Here is a 20413-nt window from a genome sequence, read left to right as displayed (position 1 = left end):
GAGAAATTATTACCTTTTGCAACAGCACAAATGGACCTAGAGATTATTATGCTGAGTGAATTAAGCCAGCTGGAGAAAGACAAATACCATATAATCTCACTTATATGTGGAATATGATTAACAAAATAAACTGACAAACAAAATAGAAACATAGGCATGGGTATGTGGAAAAGACTGACAGCTGTCAGAGGTGAGGGAAAAGAGGGACTGAGAGAAGGAAGGGGAAAGCATTAGCTAAAGAACTTATATGCATAACCTATAGACACAGAAATCAGTTTGGTGATGGCCAGAAGGAAGGGGGCAAGAGTTAGGTGGAGGTGGGCAAAGTGGAAGAAAATAGGGACATCTATAATAAGGTCAACAATAAAAATAAAGTTAAAAATAGATTCTGCCCTTGCTTGTGTGGCTCAGTTGTTTGGAGCATCAGCCCATAAACTGAAGGGTTGTGGGTTTCATCCCCAGTCAGGGCACATACCTAGGTTGTGGGTTGGATCTTGGTTGTGGAGTGTATGGGAGGAAACCTGTCAATGATTCTGTCTAGCATCAATGTGTCTCTCTCTCTCTCTCTCTCTCTCTCTCTCTCACACTCCTCTCTCTCTCCCTCTCCGCACTTCCCACCAATAAATAGATCCTCCTTTGGGTAAGGATTTTTAAAAAATTGAAAAAGAATTTTTTACTTAATATGGTTTCATAGAAATCTCTAATAAGAAGATAGCATTATGATGATATAAAAATTAAAATCCAAAATTCCAGAATTGGTAATAGAAAAGAGCAAATACATGAAGATTAAATATGAGACAATTGTAGAGAACAGCACTTGTCTTAAAATGATACACAAAATATTCCTACCTTAAGGAAGGAAGGAACTATATAGAAAAGCATGTCCAAACGTAAAACAATTTATACCTGGGCCCTTGAAAAATAAAATAAATTGTATTGCACCAAATAATGTTCTTTTTGGTCTTAGTTACTTCTAAATAGTATAATTCCTAAATTTTTCTAACCACGGGTAGGGATTATAGAACCAAAATGCAGAATAGTTTTGACTACCATATTTCAGTTTTACTGCTAATACAGGACTGATTCTGAGTGCCAAAGGAGGGTCCAATAGGTCACTCATGGAAATCTGTCACATTTCCCCAGGAGCTATCTCCAGTTACAGGAATGCTGATGTTGGTGTTAGGAAATTGCAGTTTCCCTGAAACTATCCCATCTGCACACAATGTTGGTTTCCATAGCTTGGGTCTGGACTCAAATAGAGGTTTTACCAAGTAAGTCCAAGTCCTGTCAATACTAGGCCATCTTTTTGTAATTCAATAGGAATATTAAAAATTCTTCCTGGTTCTGAAATTATTTAGAGATAGGTGATTTCAACTTTGTGACAAAACTTGAGGATGCAAGGACGTAAGATGTCTAGGATAAAGAGTTCCAATGAACTGTATAAACTTTTCTTACTAAAATTAGAAAAAGATTTATTACAGTATCCCACCTCCTTACCCACAGTTTCCCTTTCTGGGGTTTCAGTCTCCCTTGGTCAATCATGTTCTGAAAATATTAAATAAAAATTATCAGAAACAATTATATTTCATAAGTTTTAACAAAAAATAAATTAATTTAAAAAATTTAAAAAAGTATTGTCTGACTTGACTGGCTATTCCTCAACTAATCATTTGTGGGTAGCAGCCATATCATAAAAGATATGGACCGAATTGTCAAAAAAGTTATTATTTAAAAATTTTCCTCAGTTCTTTCTTTTCACCTATCTATCCTCCAGGCAAATGTAATTCCTTAGCTAATTATTTTTCTGGATTGTCTGGAAGATTGTCAATCATTCCACTAAAAATGTCAAAAGAATTGCAGTAGTTTAAGGGCTACATGTAGGAGCAAGGCATGGAGCCCATTTCTGTGGAGTTATGTCCCTACAAACACTCACACTCTGAAGTATTCAAAACACAGAGATGGTCATTCTTGTATAATGTCAAAGTGATAAAGTTAGTTAAGCAATGGTCTTTGTGATCATTAGCTTTGCATTTTAAACAAATCTGGAATTGTATGCGAGCAAAACATTAGGAGACAAGCTTTAAGGACAATACATTTCAGAGGGAACCTATTGGAGTTAGCACCTCACATCTGCTGATTTCCCATCTTGAGACTCTGGATGAAGCTGCTGAAGTTTCACAGGAGGGTGGACCCCCCAAAAAACAGAATTATCTTCTGGAGTGTGGGTCCCTTGTAGCACAGGCTTCCCAACTAGCTCAGTGTTCAAGGAATCCATCTGTATCAGTGTACCAGCTGGCTTTTTTGTGAGAGGCTGAATTGGGTTTCAGTGATTAGTTTTTGAAGGCTCTTTCAACACATTTGCCCATTTTATGATGAATGATTTATGAGCACAATGGCCTACACCGTGCTGAGTGTTCAGCAGTTTTTGACCACAAATGGCATGACCCCTGTGCTCCACCCTCCCTATTCACCCCACCTCCCCGCTAGCAACTTTTTTTTTTTTGTTTCCCCAGATGAAAAAAATCCTCAAAGGGAAATGTTTTGCCGTTGTGGAAAAGATGAAACAGAAAACAGAAGAAGCACTGAAAGACATCAAAATAGAGTTCAAAAACTGTTCTGAGCAGTGGAAAAAAGTCTCAATAGGTGTACTGCATTAAATGGAGAGGATTTTGAAGGTGATGGAAGTTTAAACATGTACGAACAAATACACAATTTTTAGAAATAAATTACATTTTTTGAGGGGGGAGTCCCTCCTATTTCTTCCTTCAGTTACTACAGCAATTAATGAGACTCGTCCCACAAGCAATACAAGCTTCACTGTGGTGATGACTTTACAATGTTATTCCAGTTAGGTGGGTGACTTGGGGCAAAAGACACAATCTGTATAAACTTCAGTGTTCTCACACAGAAAATGCCAGGCCTCTGCCTTCCATACAGTCAAGAAGGGTGATGCTGGCCTACCATAGATTCCCTGCTGGTCCTTTGGCTCCTTTTCAAAGTCCAGCTAGATTGGCATGGCTCCAGCAGCCACCTCATTGCACTCTGTGCAGAGCTGGGTCGGCTACCTTGCTAACAGGCCGATTACCACAGGGCATTGTTTTATCATTGTGATGACTGCGGTCATTTACAGGCAACTTCATGTCTGCCCAGCTGCACAACAGGGCCTTGCGTTTTCCCTAACATTGCTAAGCAGGCATCTTTTGAAAGCTCCTGGGTTGAAAACGCAACCTGATATCTCTGGTGTGGATCTTTCCACTTCCGGTTTAGGAGCCGCCCCTCCAAAACATCTTCCCACTTCTGGTTTGGGGGCTGATATTTAAAAAAAAAAAAAAAAAAAAAAAGATGAACAGGCTGAACAGGTAGGAAAAACCATCAGTAATCTATTGCTATTGCCAAAGTTAAAGGAAGTATTAACCTGAACTCCTGAACTCTGATGACGGCCGTGAGAAATTGTGGCAGGTGAGACGAATGAAGGAGGACTTGAGACAAGGTTTGGCTTTTTTCTGACCCTGGGAGAGCAGGAAGCAAGTGTTTTCTGGGATGATCTGACTAGTCGAAAAGAAAGTTAGGCGTACCGAAAATGAGACTCTGGAAGGAGCGGCAAGCTAGAAGGGAAAATCATCCTATAGTTTTAGATTAATTGTGCTTGAATGGTCGGCGGGAAATTTAGAGAGAGATAATAGTCATTATTTAAAAATTGGAACTAAGCTCAGAAAAGGATTCCAGCTGGAGTTTTAAGGTTTGAAGTTTGCTCTAAAAGCAGTTTTAGAATATGTTATGTAATACCAAAAGTTTGTAAAGAAGGAACAGAAGAGAAGGTAGGGAAGAACAATATTATAGGAGGGAAAGGAGAGTATCAGGAAGGCTTTGTATCGTTTTTAGTGATGATATATAAACTTGAGAAGACAAAATCCAGATAAGATCAATATTAAATCATGAAAAAGAACAGTACCTTTTTATTGATTTACTTGTTTCAATGTCAGTGAAAACAGCCTTTGCTCTCTATGTATATAATTATGTATGTGTAAGTGTATAGGAATATGTGCTATACTATTTATAATTTCAAAGTTGTATGTAAATACATACACAAATATATAATATACATTTTACATGTGAATATATTTATACATATATTCATGTATAATAATCTTTATGAAAGGAATTATGTGAAAATTATTTTAATATAGAAATAAATTATTTGTTATATCTTACATCAAAATGATTTTCTATATGCATATATTTGAGGTTTGGTTATAGTAATTTCATATATATGAATATTCAGCATCAGGGTCTCCAAGGATAATGTGATTCTGCCTTAAAAACCTGATGAAGTCTTATTGAACCAGATGTGCCAACTCTGCACACATTTGGGACAAGAAGAGTAGAGATACATTCTTTTTTTCTATAATTGTATTCATAAATGTATAGTATTTTAAACTTGTGACAGGAGCTGTATTTGAAAATGCAGTAAAACTGCTAAACAAAACTTGTTCAGCATTTCCCATTGCACTTGAAAAAGATGAAGTGTATTGTAGCATGTGTTAGCAAATGAATCTCTGGTGACATTTAAGGTATATAAAGATGATAAATCATCCTGAAAAAATAATTCTCTCAAAGCATGAAAATATGAATTATATTTTTTTCTAAATGAACCTAATCTGTAATAATCAACCCATGACCTTTGAAAAATACTTTTTGCCCTTTCTAAAATTATTCCAAGACTAAGTGGAAAATTTCTAACAAATAAGATACTGTGGAATGTGGAACTGCAATACTATTCAAGTAATTTATCCTTATTTGTGTGACTGAAATTTTCAAGCAGGGACATACTGTATGGGAGTTTATATTATCAGAATGTGCCCATCTGTTTAAAAATGTGAAACCAAATGTTTATTTGCTTTTAATACTTTCAGTTTGTACAGGATAGTGAGCCTGTGTTTGCCATTTTTGATTCAGTGGTTTTCAATAAATAATCAGTTTTATTAGTTACTTTTCCAACATGTTTTCTTTTTTACACTGGGCCCCTAAGGTACTAATGGTTTTACATAGTGTCTATGTATTAAAAATCTAAGTTTATATGGCTACCCAATAACACTCTTTGATGTATAGGAGTTACCTTGCTTTTAAATCCTTCTACTTCTCTCCATCTGTTTTCTAGCTTAGTTTCCTAGACCATTAGCATATCTTTTGTGGTATGTGGCTCTTTCTTCCTTTACTGGATTGTTTTGAATCATACTGGCTTATGGTCAGACAGAAAACATTTCTAATAATCCCTTGCTATCATACATATTTTGTTGACAAAAATACACAAAAATATTAAAATATTAAGAGATAATTTGGGATTATTTAGATTCCTTATCCTTGCTATTTTTTGACTATGTAAACTGTCAAATTCTGATAGAAGACTATTAATATTCCTCTCTCAGTAGATCTATAAATATGTGCTTATATTTCTAAGAGTCCTTGAATTATGTATTTTTTCTCATATAGTATTTGACAATTTTTAGACCATTGAATTGAGTTGGTCTGTGAGTATTAATGGCTCCCAGCATTAGGTGTTTTGACTTCTTGAATCTCCTTTGTTTCTGATTTAGGAAGTTTCTCACTGTGTTATTCAGTCCTACATATGTGGTTGAGAATCATGGCATTTAGCATTATAAAGTAGACTTAATAATATAGTTTTATGTTTTTATGTTCTGTATTCACCCACATTTTATATCACAGTTGCAAATTATGGTATGTTGTGGGATAGCAGGGGAGCACGGGCACTCCTGGATCTGAGGGTTATTGTCCAGAGCCAGCTGAGGAGGGAGCAGGGCTCTGAATCTGCAGAGCCCGTCCTGGGGTTGTCACAGGTAGGGTGAATAAACACGAGTCATCGCAAGCACTTCTCTGTTTGCCCAGAGAGGAGAAAAGGCTCTTCCCTCCAGGGGAGAGAAGGCCCCAAACCTCCATGTCCAAAGGCTTTTATTGAGAACCATATGCACAGGGGTACGGAAGCAAAATTCATCAATCATTGTCAAAAGACTGTGTTTACAGAAAACAGAGAGAGATCATGGATAACAATTGGAGGAACACAAGAGATCTGCCTCAGGTCAAGATCTATGAATAATGTAAATCTCCTTCCCAGTACAAGCCGATTATCATTACTTTTGAAGGAAGAACAAAGCATGCTTAGAAGAAGAACTTCTAGGCCTGATTGTCCTCCAGAACCCACCCGATCCAGTTTAGGGCTGTACCTTCCTTTAGTATTGTTTCAAGCCTGAGCCAGGTGGGCAGGGCAGAGCCACCAAGTCCTCTTTCAGATGGAATGAGGACTCCAGTCTTGTCCAAGCTGAGGCCTTTTTGCCCTTTCTCTGTTTCCCCCAAGTGCTTCTCCCGCTGCCCATACCAGCCAATGTCTGTCTTAGGTCTTTTTCTACTCCTGAGAAAAACCCATCATCAACAAGCAACCATCACAGGGCAAGCAGGGGGATGTGAGGGGGGCAGGGACTGTGCCTCTGCCAGGGGCACAGGTTTTGTCTCCTCAGTGGCCTGTTTTCTCAAGGCCTCCCTGATTACTTCTAGCCTTGGGGCTCTCTCGCCTGTTGGTGGGGTCACAGTTCCTGAAACCAGACTTGGGATTTCCCAACAATGGTATTTTGTTGTTTGTACTTGCCTAAAATACTTTGTCTATTCTTTTACCATTAGCCTTTATGAACTGCTTTGCTTTATTTTTTTACACAGTTTAAAATTAAAGTTCATGCGTGTATGTGTGCATGCATGCATACACAGCTCACACCAATTTGGAAATCTTTTTCTTTTAAAAAATGATTTAAGTTTATTTGCATTTATTGTTACCACTAATGTGTTTGGCCTCAACTCCATTACCTTATGGCATAATTACTTTATGTATTATGGAGTATTTAATATATTTCTCTGTGGTCTTTGCAGATATTTTTCTGTATTTTCTGTTTGTATTTAAAATTTTTTGTAGTTTTGTTCTGATTAGTCACTTTTTACTAATATCTTTCTGCCATTAATTACATTTCCTTTTTTTCTCTAATATTTGTTTTATTTGATTTAACTCATAGCCTTTAACTCACACATATTATGTGCACAGTGTTGATATAGATGAACTTATTGTATTTCCCTCTTTCTCTTTTATCACAATTTGAGCTAATTAATTTTTGCATTGTCAGAGCATGTAGCATGTATACACTATGTCTCCAACATATATTCTACCTTTGTTTAAAAATTAGATCCACAGTTAAATATATTAGTGAATAAGCATGTTCTTAACTTGAAATTTCCATAGTAATTCCTGAAAAATTGACCAAAAACAGATAATTTCAAGGAATATCTGATTCAGTCTTAAAGATAAAATATTCAACAAGCTTCTAAGCAACACAACCAATCCATTTGTATCTGCCTAGTCATTTATAATGGAAAGAAAAACAGGTCATTGTAGATGTCTCAAAAGTAACATTAAAAGCAAGACAATAATGCAGCAATATTTTTCAAGAAAATAAAAGGTATTTCTGATGCAGAAATAAGGAACAGGTTTATCCTCTCTCCTTAAAACAAAAAAAAAGAAAAAAGAAAAGAAACAACTTAGGCTAAATATGTGAAAGATTTTTCAGACCTTGAATAACAAGCAGAAAAGGGCAATTATTCCTGATAGAAGGGAAACAGATGAGGTGATTTCTCCCACTTACTGCCTAGAGTCTCTAGGCTACAGAACAAAGAAAGTGAACCCAATGAGACAGTAGCTCTCTTTAAGTTGAGAAGACATCATTGAAAATTTTGTGATTGTGAGGTAGTAAGAATTAATAGAAAGAGAACCAAAGAGAAGACAGCTACATGGGGTGTACAGTCACACAAGACAAGAGAAAGAGCTCCAGAGAGCTAGAAATGGGCTTCTTTTATGTCTTCAGCTAAGAATTTACGATGTGTGTGCATGAAAACTAATAATGGCTGGTAAAGATTCATTGGAAAGGAACAGTTAGAATAATTTCTGCAATGGAAAGACAGCAAATAATTCATGTTTCCATCATTCCAAATAGAAAAACTTTGTAATATATTCAGTATCAGTACTTAGAAGAATATTGTCATAGTAGTGAGACAAAATGAGCTTCTCTGAGACCAGCACTCTGACAGCAAAAGCTGATAAAAATATTAGACAAGAAAAAATTATGGATCAGTGTTTCTGAAGTATATAAATGCAAAAATAAAATATTAAAAATTAAATCCTATAATATAAAAATAATACAATTACTAATTATATAATTATATTTGGTTTGGATTCTAAAATCAATTAGTATAATCCATCATAACAAAAATAAATAAAGGAGTATAAATTCCATATAATTAACTCCATAGATGGAGAAAAAGTATTTGACAAAACTCAACAATCAGACATCATAAAGAGTCTCAAGAAATTTGGGGACAGGAGGAAATATCCTCAATGGGATAAAATACATCTGTAACATCAGAAAAACTCACAGCAGTTATGGCCAATGTACCATGAGCAGAAGACCATCAGCTTTACATGTAGAAAAAATAAGATGAAAGTCTTCCACTACCTCATAATAAATGCAGAGATAAGCTCCAGGTGCATTAAAAATTTATCCATAAAAACAAACACAGAATAAATTTAAGGAGATTTTCAATGCAACATTAAAAAAGGGTAAAATGTTTAAACACTGTACAAAACAACCCCACATTCGTGAAATAAATTTGAATCAAAAACATTATACTGCAAAAGTCACACAAAAAAGAAGCAAATACAAGAAATTCTTGGGGAAAATATTTACATATTTTCAATATAAACAACAATCAGTATATTTGTGTGCATTTATATACATATATTTAAAACTGCTACACACAAACAAGAAAAATAAAAATAAGGAGAAAAATATGGCTGAAAGAAATGGACAATAATTCTTATATATATTTTTAGAATTAATCTATTCTTCCCCTTTGTTAAACTTTTCTCCCAATTCCTATAAATTCTTTCTTGCATTAATTCATCAACACTGATTTCCAGCAATGTCCTAGATATTGTGCTAAGGGATTGGGATGCAGACCTTTTTCACTTCCTGAAGTTCTGTGTGCACATAAATACATCATTCTAAAGATAAACTCAAGGACAGTTTCCAGACTATACTTAATTTTAGAGAAAATAATTCAACTAAATCTTTGATCATTTCAAATATGTTTATTTTTTTAAGCCATCATTAATCTAAATGCATTTGTGATTGGAGGATATCACAAAACAGACTAGTGCGGTGGAAGAATTTTAGGTCTCTAATAATCTTGCTGACTTTAATTTTGCCTTTTTGTAGCCCATAAATTATTACAAATAGCCAAACTCCTACTTAGTAGGTCAAGTGAGACAATGCAGTTATGACACTTCAGAATCTACTCTTATTTAATGAGAATTATTGGAAATTAAACAAAAGAAATGTAACTCAGTAGTTCTCAAATATATGTTGGGATTAATGACCAAAACTTTAACTTCCTTTGTGACTTTCTTTCCTTCAAATTCCCACCCAATAGCTCTTTTCAGTGCACCTTCAGTGTATCTAGGGTGAGTATTAGGCCCTTACTTCTCTGGTTTCTTTCATTTCACTACATTATATTATGGGGGAGGAGATATTATTTTATTGTTATATTTCACTAATGAAAGTTGACATGTCTTTTTCACTTTATTTTCTTGTTCTGTTTTTCATAAAAGATCTATTTTTTAACATTTTATTTATTTTTATAGAGAGGGGAAGGGAGGGAGAAAGTGAGGGAAGGAAACATCAATGTGAGAGAGAAACATCGATCAGTTACCTGTCTTAGGGGCCTGGACCTGAGACTGAACCCGCAACTTAGCCTTGTGCCCTTAATGAAGAATTCAACTAGCAACCTTTCACTTTACAGGACTATGCTCAACCGAGCCACCGGTCAGGGCAAAAATCTCTTTTCTTACATTATTGTTACCAATATTCATTTGTTCAGAAATAACCGAGATTTCCTTTTCTGTTTGATTTGCTCCACATCAATATAAACCTCTTCATTGATCTTACGCTGATGTATTAATAATCTATACCAATCTTACATGTGACATTGAAATACATTTTAGTTTAGACGTTTGAAAGATGAGATTTTATAAAAGCCTGTTTCTTGATGTATATGATAAAGAAATATTTTCATCCAAATTAATTGTTAGTAATTATGTGCCTCTATTCTACAGGAGAGAATGTTTAAATTTCATCAAGTAAAACATATTTTTGAAATACTGGATAAAATGAGATGCCTGCGAAAACGTTCTACAGTGTCATTCTTGGGAGTTCTTGTAATTTTCCTTCTATTTATGAACTTGTACATTGAAGATAGCTATGTTCTGGTAAGTTTTGGAGGTTAATTTTTATTGTTGTTGTTTAAAATAAAGCCTAAATCAAACTAGACTTAGTTCATTATTAACCTAACTTCAATTCCAGGCTATTGGAATAGCTTTGTTTGAGCAAAATTATAACACACATATTTTCTCTCTACTTACTTTTTATATTAACTTTATATTACCAACTTCACAATTGTTTTAATTTATGTTACAATGTTTTTAACACTATTTATATTGTAGTACAAATATGTATATATCTAATTCCAATAAGTTAGATATTGTCAATGCTGAATTAATCTTATGTAAAACCATTTATATATTCAAACTTTAATTTGAAATATGTAGAACAAAGTTTGCTTAATGGTATTACACTTTACTTTCTCTATTTTGCTGTATTATCAACAATTATAAAATCTCATTGTCGAACTAATGATATTAATTGTGCTATTTTGCTAAGAAGTAATATTTTATTGCAATATGTAACAACTCACTTATATTTTTAATTGTCCTAAAAGGCCACCAAGTTACACATTTATATTCACTGATAAATAATATAGAACCTCAAAAACTATTGAGTAGTTTATACAAGATAAATTAATAAAAATATATTAATTAATTTAAATGAATTTTTGAAAATTCAAAAAGACCTTTTCTGGCTAATTGTAAGAACTTAAGTTGTTTCAATTTTTTATTGTTGATATTATTATAGTCATTTTATGTGTGAGGAGAATAACGTGGACATTATGGCTTATTCATTTTTTTCTATCTGGGATGAGCCTAAGGTATCTGGAAAACGTCCTAATCTTCGTGTTATTATTCCCACTCACATATTTCAGAAAACCAAAACCTTTGCACATACAAAGGATTGAAAATTACTTTCCATCATGTAGGCATGCTGAAAGTTTGAATTAATACCTTAGCAAGAAATAATCTGACAATAACTACAAAGAGTATTTCTCAATAAAATGTTTTATTTTATTAATTATTGTGATTTACTACCTACCTACTATTTTCCAGACACTGTTCTATATCCTATGAGGCAACCATATGATTTTTCAGATTTTCTTAGAAGGTCTCCTGTAAAACATTTTGCTTTTTTTTTTTTTTTTGCATTTTTCTTTAATGGTGAAATTTGTCCAGATTCCCATTATCTTAACTCTATGCCTTTTACCTTCAAGTATAGTTCTTGATATTGTGGACTCTTCAATCTACCATTCAGTCAATTCACAATGGCTGAAATCACCACAGATTAATATAATTTGACTGGGTAACTGGAGAAACTTACTAATGATATGCCTTTGAAAACCTGGTTATTAGGTTTATAAGACAATTGAACACGACTCATGTGATCCAGCATTTTTTATAGCATTAAATATCATAAATTAACTAGAGAAGCTCTTGATTAATGATTTAATTGCATAATAAAAATTTACTTCTGTGTCTACTGGTAGAAGGAAATCACATCTTGTAAAGCAGGCACCTGGTATTGGCAGGATGCTCGCATTCAATGATTTGCTGCATTTATGAGGCACTTTCAAGAGCAATTTTAATGTTTCATTTTAAACAGACAAAAGATCATTGGTACAACAAACATCTTTGTATCTTTTTGGAATAAACTTTCTTTAAATTCATTATGAAATGTGTAAGAATAGACTACATATGCATGAGAAGATCAAATACTATTGCCATCTGTGTTGTAAAGTTTTACCTATTCCTATCTAAATATAGGTCCTAGCCTCTGATTATAAAATATATGGTTTAATTAAGTAGGTCTAACTAAAACGTACTTTCTCAATGAAATTTCCTCTGGATTTATTAGTCTAGAAACTGGCTATGTAATATGAAAAATAGAGACATTTATTGAAAAAAGTACAAGATACAACAAGCATTGTACATAGAACAATGATGTCTTAGTCCCTTCAGAGAAGGTGCCTGGGGGCCTCACACAGTTCTCCCAATCACCATCAGCTGCCCTGTCAAATTTTCTTGAATCTTATCAATGGTCTGAAATCTCTTCCCTTTCAAAGGTGATTTTAGTTTTGGGAAAAGCAGAAGTAATGAGGTTCCAAATCTGGGCTGTAAGGGGACTGAGTTACCTGTGTGATTTGGTGTTTTGCCAAAAAACTCTACACAAGATGTGATGCATATGCAGATGCATTGTCATGATGAAGTTGCCAGTCACTAGTTGCCCAAAGCTACAGGCTTCTGAATCATCCAAATAGTTTCTGCAGGAGAATGTTCAAGCTTAAACCAAAATTTGATGCAGATTCATTGCTCTACTCAAACAGTCATTTTGAACACTATAGCCACACAGTACACATGCTCACTCAAGGACAACTACTGCATCTGCTGACTGGTACAAAGAAGTTGTCATTGTTCATGCATATGCATTCCAATCCACAGTCTTTGGCTGCCAGGTCACATTGATGTTGCACAAACTCATTCTCATTATATTAACAATGGTTGGACTTTTTCTGGATAAACCTTGTATCTATCTAGTCAAATTTGCTAATTAGCTGTGGTACAGAAAATAAGTTACGATTTACCTCTAAAATCTGTAATTTTTTTCACAACTTATCACCTGTACACTGTGTGTTCATCACTCCAAGTTAAGTTGTGAAAAAGTGAGTAAAAATGATTTTAAATACAAGGAACCCCATTATTGAAAATCCAATGAAAGTATTTTATTCATTTAATTTTTCACTATGTACTAGATGATATTATCTACCTAATTTGTATTTTGATATAAAATTTTATCCCACTGCTTAATATGTATAAATATTGGAAACATTATTTAAATCATTAATGTAAAATTACATTAAAATTGTTCTTAGTTAAATATTTCTAAAAAGAAATATTTAATTACTCATGGGAAACTGGTCCCTACTAGAATGAATTGAAGTTTCTTTTTAACAGTTCCCCTTTCTGACCCTTTATCTGTATTTATTTCATTTTTCACAAAATTATCTGACTTGATTTTCTCTCTTGACTCCAAAATGCCACAATATGTGCAATTTTCTAAGCTTAGATATTAGTTGGTCTTTCTTTTTATATCTTTTTTTTCAGAGAATGTAATAGTCATAATTCAGAGAAATCAAAGTAACAATTAGGAGTAGGGTCTCTGAAGTTACTTAGCAAAATCAATTCTGCTTTTTTTTTGCTAGAAAATGCACTGGTGGCCTAAAATCCTGGGTGTATAACAGTGCAGTGTATTCCCTACATGTTAGGGGAACATGTGCCTTTCAGTGGGAAAAGAAGTTGTGCTCAGTATAAGACCAATAACATCACAGTGCAAAGTAGAAGAGACACTGCCTGCACAATCAACTTAGCCTTTGGGCTGTGAGCATCTTCAAAGTAGCCACTAGGGTATATATTTATTATATAGCTAGTCCACTGAATTGCATTTCTGCCCAGAAATGATTGTCATAAAGCTTGGTCTTACTACTGGGAAGTACACTATTGCATAGAGCTATAGAAAGAAGGGATCCAGAGAGAGCCTGGCTCTTCAGGTATGTGCCTCTGGAAAACAGCCAAGAAAGCTGACTCCAGTAAAAGTTTCATCATTCATTTATGTTGTAAAGGGTAAAGTTTATTCCTGAGAATTTTATAAAGTTATTTTATACATGTTCCATTTTAATATTTTATATTCTATGTCCTTCAATCAAGATGAATATATTGTATCTTATCACAAAAATCTGGAATTTCATGTGTTGAAGATAGAATTCTTAAAGTATTATCCAATATCCTGCACTTCTTTTAGAATCTGACATCACCTAAGGACAGCATGGTAAAGTGAATTCAGTATTGTGACTGCTGTAATTTTTATAGCTATATTTTCTAGACTGTATTGACTACAGACACCGTTACATTACTATTAAAGTAGTTGGTGTACAACTGAGTCCCAGTTATTTTTATCAATCCTAAATTTGTTCATTTGAAAACTTTAATAATGTTTTACAGGTTTTTAGAAAAAGATGAAAATATTGAAATTTAATGTTTTAACATAATCAGATTCAATGAATATTTAATTAGTGTATCTATAAGAAATCTAACATCCAAGATTTAATTTTATACAAATTCAAAGTCTGTACCTTACAGATGGCAAGTACATTATAAATCTTGTAAAAAAACTAAAGTATTTTTCTTTCTTCAAATTATCATGGCAATATAAAATATAGAAATACAGTGTTAAAAAACAAAGGTAGGTTTGTAAACAGAACTGAATATACAGAAAGAAGATAAAAATGAATCTTGATTTAGCAAGGAGCAGACTGAAAGCTCTTCCCTGTTGTGGTCAACGATTCTCAACTTTAATTTTAAACAAATTCCAGTCTGGCCATAGATTTAAAATTTTGATTAATCACCTTTTCCATTGACTTTTGAATTTGACACAAAGTAGTTCCAATTGAGGTAAAATTTGTACTTGAATGCAATGCTTACTACTCTTTTAAAGCAAGGGTTTAATTAAAGTTTTATTGCCCACAGCCAAATAATATGAGGACCAAAATTATTTAATGCATTCACTTTCTCTTTCATTGCTTGTACATGCCTGACCTGCCAGTCTACATTAAAGAGTTGAAATAGGTCTCCATGAAACCACACAGTAGAGAAGACATCTTGCCAGAAAACCTACTGTTTTTATAGATTGTCCCCAAACATAGCCTATGTGTAATAAACCATATATAAAAGCCAAGTAAGTCATCATTTTGCTAATAATGTACAACCAATAGAGATCTAGTCAAATGGCAATTAGAAAATCAAAATATACAATTGAACTCATATAAAAGAAGGGAGGAAAAAGAAAGCAATTGATGGTTAAGAGGCTATAGTTTAGCCAAATATGAGTATATTTCCTGAAATATAAACTTCCCCAAAGATTGAATGGCATTAAGTCCATTACCAAATAGACATTTAAAAGGGATCTTAAAAATAAAAGAATCTGACTTTTCACTTCCACTGGAATGCCACACACAAGCAACAAGCAAATGTATTATGGAAAAGACTAGTGGAAGAGCTGAAGACATTTCCTTGACTTGGTACAAATGTGCTCTAACTGAGGTACCTCAAAGCCATTTGAACAGAACACTGCCCTGTCACAAACAGGCATTCTCAACAGCCTTCATGTATACTGGTCAAGTTACTGACTAAAACTTATTGATTAATGAATTACCCAAAATACAATTATATCTAATGCTACATCTCCCATATTATTCCTAAAATTTCCCAATCAGAAATAATGTGTGATTTTTTATGAGGCAATCCTTCAAGAAGAGAAAATAGCTTAACGTGACTCAAGTATGGAGAATTTACTGGCAATTAGTTTTACATGAAACTGTAAAATAGATTAATGTCAAATTTTAAGATCCTGGAATTATTGTAAAGAAATTGAATTTTAACATGACGGATTGGGAGTTTTCATGCAGAGATTTTTTTTTAATCAAGATAATGCCATTATTAATGTATGCTATAGCAAAGCAAATGTAAGTATAGTATAAAGAGTAGAACAGAGTAGAAGGATCCTGGAGCAGAGACTTTAGGAAGGAATCGAGGTGAGAGATAATGATCTCTAGTGGTGCTAATAACTGAAATTTATGTGATATACATATTACATATTGAGCACATATAGTTATCATATAAAGGGAAGCTTTGTTTAATCCATAACTATCTATTATTAATTTATTTTCCCTGCCTCTATTTTGGTACTTAGGAAGGAGATAAACAACTTATAAGGGAAACATCTACGCATCAGCTGAATTCAGAGCGCTATGTGCATACTTTCAAAGATTTATCTAATTTCTCAGGAGCCATCAATGTCACCTACCGCTACTTAGCTTCCACCCCTTTACAGAGAAAGCGTAAGTATCCTCACAATTTTAAATCGAGAATGCTAAAATATTTTGTTTAAACAATGATGATTTGTTTCATTTGAACTTCATTTGAAGTAAACTTATAGGGTTTACTAATATAACATATTTTGGGGAAATATTTCAATGTTTCTTCACAAATTACAATTACTCACTGATGTAATTCTATTAGTAAAAATAAAAAATTAAATGCCTTACTGTATATAAACTTCTTAGCAGTTTGCTGTAGGACTATGTATAGACTAGGAACAAATAAATGTATTTTAAATTTTTTTAAGTTATCTTTTAAATATAATAATTCCCATATTTGATACATTTTTAAACTTTAACAGTTTGGTTTTTGTAAACTTGTCACCAATTTTTAATTAGTGAAAGTCATTGTATCTATTTCTTAAGGTGCTATAACATATTATCACAAACTAGGTGGTTTACAACAACAAAAAAAATTTTATTCTCTCACAGTGGTGGAGGCCAGGGGTCTGAAATCAAGGTGCTGGTAGTGCCACACACTAGGGAAGTACTAGGGTAGAATCCTTCTTTGCCTCTTCAAGCTTCTGGTTGCTCTTGGCATTCTTTGGTTTGTGGTAACATAATCAAAATCCTTGCCTTTATATTTATTTGGCCTACTTCCTTCTGTCTCTCTGAGTCCTCTCCTCTTCTTATAAGGTCACCAGTCTTTGAATTTAGTGACCACTATAAATCCAGTTTAAATTCATCACAAGATCCTTAACTAATTACATCTGCAGAGGCTCTACTTCCAAATAAGGTCATAGTCTGAGGTTTCAGGTAGACATGAGCTGCTGGAGGAAACTATTCAACCTACCACACACAGTTTGAATCCAGAAAGTAACATATTACATTTCATTGATTTCAAGACACTGTAAATTATGGATAATATCATGATCTAATTACTGTACCACTAAGAAAATAGGAGTATTTATCAGGTTTAAAAGTACGGTGCCATGAATTATAATATTTCTGCATGAAAAATATAAATTTTAGAATCAATGAAATGCAATGATATAATGAACTTCATAAAAGATTGTGTGAAGACCACAAAAATTTATTTCCCTATTAAGAAGTGTATATGCAAGTGGATTTTTGATCATCAAATTGAGGAAACTGTAACTTAACTCAGGTTTCTTTAGGTCTTTCATTCATTCTACTCTTTCAAGTACTGACCTCTCTTAAGCTTCCATCTGATTGCATGAGACTGTCACTAAATTTTTTTTAATCTACATCTGTTATACAACCTTTGTTCAAACATTACTCATTTCCCTCTTTCCATGCTCAGTTTACTAATGTATATTGGCACATATGTCAAATGCTTTAATACAAAAGAGGCAATATATAACAGAGAATAAGGACAGGACAATTCAAATCTCACCACCACACTACCTACTTCATACACAAATTACCTAATCTCACTGTGATTTAATTTCCTTAGCTTTAAAGCAGGAATGATATGCACAAAACTAGACCAACACTGTTATGAGTATTAAGATGCATGTTACAAATAAAAGGCACAAACTTCTGCCTTTTTTGTAGAAAGTATTCTATTAGTATTGCCGTCATTAGGCATTAATGAAGGCTGGTGGCTTGAGTTGAACTGTGTATGTACATCGGTTTTCAGAAGTCAGAGTTCTAAGTCAGGTTCTTAAATAAAATGTGTAAATCTCTACATTTCTGACAGACTAGTAAGAAAGATTTTCCTTGGAAGGACTTTTTTCAATATTGCACAATTCACATTATGTAGGTATCTATATTAAAACAGGATCTTAGTGAATATAAACATGTTTTTGTTTTACAAATTGTGGTTCTGAAATTTCTTTCTGTTCTCAGTTGTGGTGAAAATGAGAACTTTAAAAAGTTAAAATATTTCTATAGAAAGACAGAGACAAACTTCCATTTCAACAGGTTTAATTTTGTTCCTTAAATATATCCAATTTCTAATTTTAGATTTTAGTATCAGAATAAAAATTTCTCCAGATAAAATCAATATAAAAAACATTTCAAAATAAAAGAGTAATATTCACATCTTAGAACAATGTACCATACATTTGAGCAATAATGTAATTTTTCAAAATGAGCTTATATTATTTCCATTCTCATTAACTTACTAGATAAATTTCAAAATAAAGTTTTGAAGTCCAATTATGCATTCTTCTGATATAAGATAATGACAGTTATCAAAGAAAAATGAAAATATGCCATGTTTTCTATGAAAATTTTTAAGACAAAGAATAAGTTATTCTTAATTTGTTTTTCATAATATGAGACTATTTGTCATCTTTAAATGTGAATTTTCTCCTCAGATTTTTATTTAAATAGTATGGATTTTATTTAAATATCTATCTTCTTTAATGTATATATATGAGAACATGAAGCTTAACCATATTTTTAAACCACTTTAAACCATATTTTTTCATTTTATAAACAAATGTTTACAGCAATGACTCATATGTCATTGTGTTTAAACTGCAGTTTTCCATAAAAACATATCAATTATATATAAACTACTATTGCTTTTATGTGTTTAACATAATATTTTAATCGTAAAATGTTCTATACATAGTCATTCACTATATTTACTTAATTTAGAAGCAAGTTTAGGGGGGAAATAACTTTTTGTTTCTTTTCTGTTATTCAAAACCTGTTTTTCATTTAATTTGTCATCTTTCTGAATCCTTTTGCTCAGGGTTTCTTACAATTGGACTTTCATCAGTGAAACGAAAAAAAGGAAATTATTTACTTGAGACAATCAAGTCAATTTTTGAGCAATCCAGCTATGAAGAGCTGAAGGAAATCTCAGTGGTGGTTCATCTAGCAGACTTTAATTCATCCTGGCGTGAGGTCATGGTTCAGGATATTACACAGAAATTTGCTCACCATATTATTGCAGGAAGATTAATAGTTATACATGCCCCAGAGGAATATTACCCAATCCTGGATGGCCTTAAAAGAAATTACAACGATCCAGAAGATAGAGTCAGATTTCGTTCCAAGCAAAATGTAGATTATGCTTTTCTGCTTAATTTTTGTGCCAATACTTCAGACTATTATGTAATGCTGGAAGATGATGTTCGATGTTCAAAAAATTTCTTAACTGCCATCAAGAAAGTTATTACATCTTTAGAAGGAACTTACTGGGTAACTCTTGAGTTTTCTAAGCTTGGCTACATTGGAAAACTTTATCATTCACATGATCTCCCACGTTTGGCACATTTTTTATTAATGTTTTATCAAGAAATGCCTTGTGATTGGCTATTGACTCATTTTCGGGGTCTATTGGCTCAGAAAAATGTTATTCGTTTCAAACCATCTCTCTTTCAACACATGGGTTATTATTCATCATATAAAGGGACAGAGAATAAGCTGAAGGATGATGATTTTGAAGAGGAGTCATTTGACATCCCTGATAACCCTCCTGCAAGACTATACACCAACATGAATGTTTTTGAAAATTATGAAGCAAGCAAGGCTTATAGTAGTGTTGATGAGTACTTTTGGGGAAAACCACCTTCAACAGGAGACATCTTTGTGATTGTATTTGAAAATCCAATTGTAATTAAAAAAATTAAAGTGAGTACTGGAACAGAAGATCGGCAAAATGACATTTTACATCATGGAGCCCTAGATGTTGGGGAAAATGTTATACTTTTCAAACAAAGTAGACAATGCAATACTTACATTAGACTAGGGGAATTCAAAAATGGAAACTTTGAAATGTCAGATGTGAATCAAAAAATTCCATTTGATATACAGTGTATAAGGATATATGTTACCAAAACGCAAAAGGAATGGCTGATTATTAGAAGTATTAGCATTTGGACTTCTTAGCCAATTAAATTAATATGTCCAGTCACTGAAACAGGCCTTCCTGTTTCCTTTTTGTTACCTTCCTCTTTTGCTACCTTGTCCTACAGAGTTAAAGCAACAGATGGGACATTTTAAAAAACAAGTCATTCACCCTGGCAGTTTTAATTTACCCATTTTCATCACAATTTTACTCTAATATACATTTGCGGTTATTTCAAATTCTGAAGTTGAATATAAGTTCACAGTTAATACTACTTTCATTTATAGTTTAATGTTATTATGTTCATTTCAAAATTTCAACTGAGTGTCTAAAAGGTGTCAAGAAGAACTTAAAAAAAGAAATTTTAGTTTATTGGATGGT

General features: G+C 33.1%; 1 protein-coding gene across 1 annotated transcript; it reads left to right on the top strand.

Moving 5' to 3' along the window:
• The first annotated feature begins 2628 nt into the window (after positions 1-2628).
• On the top strand, positions 2629-20073 carry MGAT4C (MGAT4 family member C). The gene is made up of 4 exons (XM_054579840.1): positions 2629-2675; positions 10223-10375; positions 16077-16224; positions 18932-20073. The coding sequence occupies exons 1-4, from the start codon at positions 2658-2660 to the stop codon at positions 20071-20073; spliced, it is 1461 nt and encodes a 486-aa protein (XP_054435815.1). The 5' UTR covers positions 2629-2657.
• The last annotated feature ends 340 nt before the right edge of the window (positions 20074-20413 follow it).

Source organism: Pteronotus mesoamericanus, unplaced genomic scaffold (genome assembly GCF_021234165.1).
Source record: "Pteronotus mesoamericanus isolate MK-2021 breed Mesoamerican mustached bat unplaced genomic scaffold, CSHL_Meso_final contig_56, whole genome shotgun sequence".
Taxonomy (NCBI): Eukaryota; Metazoa; Chordata; class Mammalia; order Chiroptera; family Mormoopidae; genus Pteronotus; species Pteronotus mesoamericanus.
This window is presented reverse-complemented; position numbering and strand designations above follow the sequence as displayed.

What these genes read in the sequence shown, in the direction of transcription:
- MGAT4C (XM_054579840.1), top strand. An exon ending in TTGAAGATAGCTATGTTCTG is followed by an intron (nt 10,376 to 16,076) that starts GTAAGTTTTGGA and finishes TTTGGTACTTAG; the next exon opens with GAAGGAGATAAACAACTTAT. An exon ending in CACCCCTTTACAGAGAAAGC is followed by an intron (nt 16,225 to 18,931) that starts GTAAGTATCCTC and finishes CCTTTTGCTCAG; the next exon opens with GGTTTCTTACAATTGGACTT.